At 38.6% G+C, this 8,005-nt stretch overlaps 1 protein-coding gene across 1 annotated transcript; it reads left to right on the top strand.

The window, feature by feature from the left end:
- The first annotated feature begins 3,280 nt into the window (after positions 1-3,280).
- Positions 3,281-4,445, top strand: LOC108369006 (uncharacterized). Its single transcript, XM_017623971.1, has 3 exons — positions 3,281-3,701; positions 3,775-3,780; positions 3,834-4,445. Exons 1-3 carry the CDS (start codon positions 3,414-3,416, stop codon positions 4,443-4,445), a joined length of 906 nt encoding a protein of 301 aa, XP_017479460.1. The 5' UTR covers positions 3,281-3,413.
- Positions 4,446-8,005: the final 3,560 nt, after the last annotated feature.

Raw genomic sequence — 8,005 nt, 5'->3', positions numbered from 1 at the left:
ACTCTTGAAATGTGTTCAAAAGAATAGGTCTTATTAAGTAACTACTTAGAATTTTTGTGTTTGTATTGCAGGTGCCGAAAAGGTTATAATATCTTGTCGCAGCACATGTTTTCCTGCAGAAAGTGGTCGATGCTTGCTTACCTCCGATTTTAATTTGTAATTTGTGGTATTTCAACGTTTTCAACTTAACATGTCGTGTTTAAAAGTGGTCCGCAAAGTGCTTCATGAATATTACGCTGGTGTCTAAATTGTATGGCTTCTCCTGCCGGCAGAACTCTACCCACTTTCTGGCCAGGGCGTCGTCGCGGGGAAACAAAAAAAAACTGCATTTGGGGGCTTTACCCCTACGGCTGCTGCAATTCAACACACGACACGACATTTTTATAAAGTTTTTATTACAAATAAAACATTTTTTACTTCAGAACGCACGAATTACTTCGATTTTTCACTTGAAAGTACACAATACGTTTGCACTTGTTTCTAAACAAAAAGTTTGTTTACATATTGCCATAAATGTCAAAGTCGGCAAAACCAAAGTAGCGGTTTCGGGAATGCGCCACCTTCAGTTCATTTCACCATGATAGACATGGTATATGATTCATATTTGTGACATTCTTTACTTTGATGTTAAGTATTTCTGAGGAGCTCCGGGTAATGGTCACTAAAACTTGCGTGTGCTTAATGAACTGTCTGGGCGGATGCGCTGGCAGGCATTGGGGTCTGCAGCACCTAGGTTCAAACCCTGGTCAAAGCTACATGGAAAAAAAATACAGAAAAAAGGTTTTTTCTTAGCAGCGGTCGTCCCTCGGCAGGCAATGGCAAACCTCCGAGTGTATTTCTGCCATGAAAAACGGCTTCTCATAAAAATACAATCGCCCTTCGGAGTCGGCGTAATACTGTAGGTCCCTCCGCTTTGTGTGACAACATCAAGGCGCACACCACAAATCGGAGGAGAAGCTCGGCCAAACACTAACATATGTGTAAGCGCCAATCTATTATATTATTATTATATTCGGAAATTTAGAATTTTGCGTGATGAATTCACAAAATTAATGTTTTTCATAAAAATATCTTACAATGGACATTTTTTTAATTCTAAACTTACATTTAAGAAAACTCCATTCAATGCTATAATTACGAATTGGGTTTTCCAGTTCATAAAACATAAGCGTTAATTATGTACTTAACTATTGATATTATTCTTCATTAAGCATGAATAATGTGACCAACTATTTCATAGCTCAAAGAAGTACAGGTTAGGTTGGGTTATGTAAACGCCGAGAGCTGATTACGAAATTTCAAATGCGGCTAATTTCGATCCCTGAGAGCTCAGTGTTTGTTCCGAAGTGCGAGCCAAAATGCTTCCATCTTAGCCTCGCAAAGGTTGGACAGTCTAAAAGAAAGTATGGAGATGAGTCCACCTCATCTTCCTCTTGACAGCTGAAACAAAAGGATCAGACGAAATTTCTAGTCTCACCGCATGATTACGAATCGCACAATGGCCTGTCAGAACCCCCATCACTAGCCCTTGAGAGGTAACGTGTTTTAAAGTGCCCTGTTGGGTCACCGATTGGGAACCGCTGCATTTTAAACCATATGTTATTTTATATTTTATTATATGCTTACAATATTCAAGGTCAGGTATGCTTAGTTCATTCACCTCAATGCAATTAAAATTTGTGTTTGCTTTAAATATTGCCTTGACCTACTTAGTGATATTCTCCCACTATATTGTGTGCTTACATTTGCCTATATAGATATGTACATACATATCTACATATCTTCCCTATATTCATATTGTTCACTTGCATTTACATACATATACATACACATATGCTTCCGCTATGTTTCGCTTTGCAATAACATGTATAGTTGTTTGTACGCTTTCGCTATTTTAGTTTAACATATGTATGTAATTACAAAGCTTAATATATAAGCATGCCTACAGCAATGCTGCATTCCCATTTTTCATACCAAGTACAAATAGCGTTAAGTATATATTAGTGTCATCCACCTTTATGGAGTGCTAGAGTATATAATTATGTATGCATTAGGAAATATCAGATGTTAGGTATTAGACAATTATCGGTACTTATGTATTATTTGAAAATGGATTTAAAGAGAAGGATATGTCAAATAAATTTAGTCTAACAGCTGACCACCAAAGCGTTCGCATCTGCCCATCACCTGTGCTTGGCCTCCTTTTCGTCGTTGGATATTTTGCTTGACCATTTGCGCGGTTACAAAAAAGGCTTTGTAATCCTACATTTTTTGGCGCCCAACGTGGGGCACAGCACAACAGAGTAAGTTTTCATCGTTACACGCTTCGTATCATTTGGCTTTAGGTGGTCAGCGTTAGACCCCTCATCGCCAGTTTCGGACGTGCTGCTAGCCATTGCCAATCGCCATCGCTGCTTCATCGCTGTCTCCAAGCAACTCAGTCACCGCCGCTGCCAAGTCGTTGCTATTGCAAAGCTCGATCCCATCGCTGCTTTGGACATTGCTGCTGCTAAATAGTCTTCGCTTTGCACCTTGCCAATCACTGTCGTCTCGTAATAACATCGCTCCTGTCCAGCTATACATCGCTTCAGCTCCGCTATACATCGCTCACGGACATTGCCATTTTCCCATCGTCGTCACCGTCGGTACCTACCATTTGAATCACCGCCGCCGTTGCTTGGACAGCAGTAAAAAGCGCACACACGTATGTATGTATGCTCCTTGTTTTTGACCACCTTTTTGTTGATAGCTCGCCATTGCCACTGTCGCCCGTCAGTTACCTTTGCTCACCTGCACGTAAGTAATACCCTCAAATACGAGCCGCACAATTTGCCATTTGCGTTTTTATTATTGCCGACTGTATAATTTAATTGCCCTTGAAAATGTCCTTGGACGAATTAAAGCAGCAACGTGCTAATACAAAGAAAAACATCTTTAATTTTTTTGGAAAATATTTCTTCCCTGTTTGAATTGCCAGCAGTCTCGAAACCAAATGCCTTGCAATTGAGAAGTCTTATCGACAAGGCTTTGGCAATTTACGGGTCACTTCTGTCTTTGGGTAGTGATAGGCAAATCTCGCAAGCCATGCTAATTTATATAGTTTTGCAGAAATCAGATGAACAAACAAACAGGAAGTGGAAGGAGTCATTGGATTTTAAGACGCTGCCGACGTGGGATGACTGTGTGAAGGTGTTGGAGAGGAATTGCCAATATTTGGAATCGATGGACAATGCATCCGGTTTTCAGGGAAGAGCAAAGCCACCCCAAATAAGGCAAGAAATCAGGCCAAAGGTTACTCATTTTCTTGCTCCAGTACGCCGTGCTCTGTTTGTTCGAGCCCAGGTCACAAAGTTGCTAGCTGCGATCGGTTCAAAACCTTCAACACTAACCAGCGCTTCGAGCACGCAAAGAAAATGGGGCTCTGCATAAATTGCCTGTCCAAAGGGCATCAAATGGCTCAGTGCCCATCATCCCATAGATGCAAGGTTTGCTCAAAACAGCATCACAGCTTACTTCATCGTGGGTCTCCGCCAGCCCAACAAGCAACAAATTCTCTATCATCAGCACGCGATGCCGCAGTGCACACACACATGCAAAAATCGTCAGCAGACAACATAATCCTAGCAACCGCCAAGATTTTAGTTCGCGACTCGTCCGGTGGTTACAGATTAGGCAAAGCCCTACTGGACTCCTGCTCTCAGGTAAACTTCATTACTGAAGAATTTTCTCAAAAATTATCACTACCTAAAATCAAAGAAAATATTGAAATCCAAGGCATCGGTAAGTCGTCAACGAATATAAAATACAAAACCTCCACTAACATCAAATCGCAGTTTAAGGAATTTGAACTTCCGCTAACGCTTTGCATTACTCCTCACATTGCCTATCAGCCAGACCCAGAAATTGATGTTTCATCTTGGAATAACCCAAACAATATTGCCCTTGCTGGCGACGAATTTTTCGTAGCAAAGAAAATTGACCTATTGTTGGGTACGGAGACTTTCTTCAGCCTTTTGGCAGTCGGCCAAATTAAACTTGGAACAAATTTACCAATTTTGCAAAAAACTCTATTAGGATGGGTTGTATCGGGACGTTACCAATCAAGCAACAAGTTACCGCAATGTTCGTATTTATTTACAGCCAATGACTCGTTGGATGCCAAACTGGAGAAGCTGTGGAAAATTGAAGAAGTTGCCGTCAATGCAGAACCTTGGACTCGTGAACAAACCACTTGTGAGAATTTGTACAAAAGCATAGTTTCAAGGAATCCAGCTGGCAGAATAATTGTGAAGCTGCCCTTCAAAGATGATCCCTCTTGCCTAGGTGATTCGTATACCACAGCATTGAGACGTTTTAACTCACAAGAACGCCGCTTAGCAAAATCGCCACAGTTGAGAGAGCAATATGTGAGCTTTATGGATGAATACGAGGCCTGGGACACATGAGCGTCGTGCAGAATCCAAACCTCAGCGAACCGCATTATTATATCCCCCACCACTGTGTGTTGAAGCCCTCAAGTACAACAACAAAACTTCGTGTCGTCTTTGATGCTTCTTGCCGCACTACCACACAAAAATCTCTCAACGACATTCAAATGGTTGGCCCCACAATTCAAAGTGAGTTAATTATTCTACTTCTTCGTTTCCGCCTACACAAATTTGCGTTGACCGCCGATATAGTTAAAATGTACAGACAAGTACTAATGCATGAAAGCGATAGAAAGTTTCAGTATATTTTGTGGTTTGTATATTTTTTGTTAACGTTGTGCTTAATTTGCTATATTCAAAGATGGCTTGAGAAATTGGTGAATCGAGAAGAAAACACGTTTTCTCACTGCAAATTCACAACAGTCAACTCATTGCTTTTCGCCATATTCTTTGTTTACCCTTTGCCACAAATGTCATTCTGCGGGAATGCGCAATCTTGTATTCTATCGTTCTTGCATGTCTATATGATGTTTCAATTCGGTCTAAGTCAAACCAGGTTATTTGGACACACACATGTAAACACATTCTTAAATCGAATTGAAACTTTTAAGTATGCCACCATAAATCACATTTTGAATTCGAGTTAATATTATGTCCACACGGCAATGAAAACAAGTTGTTTATGACTCATTCGTGATATTACTCGAAAACATGTTAAAAGTACGTGTTTTCGCACTGCAAAAACTGTCAAACTTTATTATGAACCAATCATAATAACCTCGAAAACAGTTAAAATTTCGCTGTGTTTTCATAAGCATCTCTGTGTTCGATAACTTTTTGTCAAAACAAAATCGATGGTTTGCCGTCACTAGTTGAAAAAAAGAATAAGAACAATAATAAGAAAAAATCTGGATGGAGAAGAAAAAAAGAAATATTTATAAAAAGCGAACTGCTTGGTGCGCACAAAGCGAAGCTTTTCTTTTGGAGCTCTGGGAGGCTTTATTTCACTTGGAGCAATAGAGAAATGTCAACGAAAACGCGTTAGTAAACACGACGAATGCCGTTTGGACGGTTATGTTTAATATTGAAAACATCTCCTGAAAACAACTTGTTTTCATTGCCGTGTGGACATAATATAAGAGTTGCTGAATCGTGTTAAGAGTGCATATAAACACGGGATTTGACCACACGGTTGTTTCCTGCAACTCTGTATGAAGTAAAACATTTAAATAGTTCTTGAAATTACATTTAGGCTAAGCTTTGTTATAAAATTAATAGCTTATATAGCTGTTTGGGTCTTTAATTATTATTGAAGTGAAAACTTCTTTAGCGGCGGGAGTGATTTGAAACTCGATGAAACGAAAAACGTGACAACAGCAAAATCAATAGGCATTTGTACATTATTCGCCTTTAAGTGTATAGTTATGTATGTATGTATGTATGCTCATAGAATTCCAGCGAAGTCTCGAAGTGATTTTTTTTTTGTGCCTTTGACTTCCTTCACTTCCGAAGGTGCTGATGGCAGAGCTTGATTGCAACCCTTACAGTGCCAGATTATTCACGTGTATGTTGAGTTTTACAAAAATCGATGTGATTTATATTGGTTGGTCGTAGTATTATGTTNAGCAAAATCAATAGGCATTTGTACATTATTCGCCTTTAAGTGTATAGTTATGTATGTATGTATGTATGCTCATAGAATTCCAGCGAAGTCTCGAAGTGATTTTTTTTTTGTGCCTTTGACTTCCTTCACTTCCGAAGGTGCTGATGGCAGAGCTTGATTGCAACCCTTACAGTGCCAGATTATTCACGTGTATGTTGAGTTTTACAAAAATCGATGTGATTTATATTGGTTGGTCGTAGTCATTGCATCTGTGGTAGGGTGGAGGATGTCGTTGACAGAAATAATAGTATAGTTTGTACATTTATAATCGATAACGATAGATTAGACAATATAATATGAATTGAATCTGAACATTTCTGTGTATTCAACAATTTTTATTTAGCTCGAGGCCGTTTTTTAATGAAAACTTATTGTGGAAAAGCAACAATAATTTGAAAAAATGGTAGAAGTGATAGCTATTTCGGAAATCACCACATTTCCCCATCAGACTTCTTTTAGTAGGATTCGAACCGACGATCCCACTGACTCAGCCAGCTGCCTACGCACTGTGCTTAAGGACGAGCACACCTAAAAAGATAAACACAATGGCCCGTAGTCATAGTCAAAATAAAGTCGACTTTAAAGTTAGTTGCAGCTTTTTGACATAATTTTCAATGGGGTATCTGTCAAAAAAGCTGCAACTAACTTTAAAGTCGACTTTATTTTGACTATGACTACGGGCCTCTAATACTAGAAATATTAACAAAAACCAACAACCACATGATCAAGTGAATTGCAGCGGAATAGCTGCGCTTGATTGTGGTGGCATAACAAAAATGAAAATAGTGGAAAAAAGCAAACGATAATTTACAAGGCGTACTTAGCACGGTGCATAGGCAACTGGCTGAGTCAGTGGGATCGTCGGTTCGAATCCTACTGAAAGAAGTCTGATGAGGAAATGTGGTGATTTCCGAAATAGCTATCACTTCTACCATTTTTTCAAATTATTGTTGCTTTTCCACAATAAATTTTCATTTAAAAAATGGCCTCGAGCTCATTATAAAATTGTTGAATATAATTGTTAAAAGGCCAAAAAATAACAAAAAACAAATAACTTAAGGACGAGCACACCTAAAAGTTAAGCATTCTAAAAATAGAATTATTAGCACAAACCAACAAAACCAACAACCACATGATCAAGTGAATTGCAGCGGAATAGCTGCGCTTAATTGTAGTTGGCTTAACAAGTGAAATCATGGTGGAATAATAACCCGGTGTTGTCAGTTGTGATTTTGACAAGATCGGCATGCTTATTTCCAGTGCTGCCGATCTTAATTTTTATACTACTAATCGTTGGGAAATAGTATTTAAAATACTCCATTTTAGTAATTCGTATTATCGCGATTTTTAAAGAACTTGGTGTTTTCAGAACAATATAAATATTTAAAATTGCTGGATTTGTATAATTTTTGTCCGCAAAAAGTAAAAAATAAAAGATATCGTGGTTATCAATGGAAAAAACGTACACAAAAATCGTATGGAAAGGCGATTTTTTATATTAAATAACTTTTGCTGCATTGTCATAATTATTATTTTTTGTTTAATTAATTAGTCCCAACGGATTTTTACCCTCCATTCCCGCCCAACCGACACGAGGGGCGCAGTCCGCATGACGTACGGAACATTTTTTTTTAGTTTTTTGGTGCCGAGTAGTGGAAAGAGGAGTTTGTTAAGTGTCGAGATCTAAAACTATTCAGCTACAGAATCAAATTCATCAGCTGATTGGATATGCTAAAGATAGTATTTCAATTATTGAGAGTGGAAATAATAGTTTTCTTTATAGTAAAAATCGAGTCCGATACGTCAAACGTGCTGGAATGACAGTTAAAATCTTGACATAAACCACGGAATGATTCGTTTAGTTCAAAATTAGTTTTGCATGGCTTTAAAAATAGAGGTCGAAAGTGTCTTGACA

This window comes from Rhagoletis zephyria, unplaced genomic scaffold (assembly GCF_001687245.7).
Source record: "Rhagoletis zephyria isolate East Lansing unplaced genomic scaffold, Rhagoletis_zephyria_1.1 Rzeph_scaffold_03461, whole genome shotgun sequence".
Taxonomy (NCBI): Eukaryota; Metazoa; Arthropoda; class Insecta; order Diptera; family Tephritidae; genus Rhagoletis; species Rhagoletis zephyria.
Note: the sequence above shows the minus strand (reverse complement) of the source record. Positions and strands in the feature narration are given on the sequence as shown.

Excerpts from the sequence above, each read along its gene's own strand:
- LOC108369006 (XM_017623971.1), top strand. The coding sequence starts at position 3,414 with ATGGGGCTCTGCATAAATTGCCTGTCCAAAGGGCATCAAATGGCTCAG.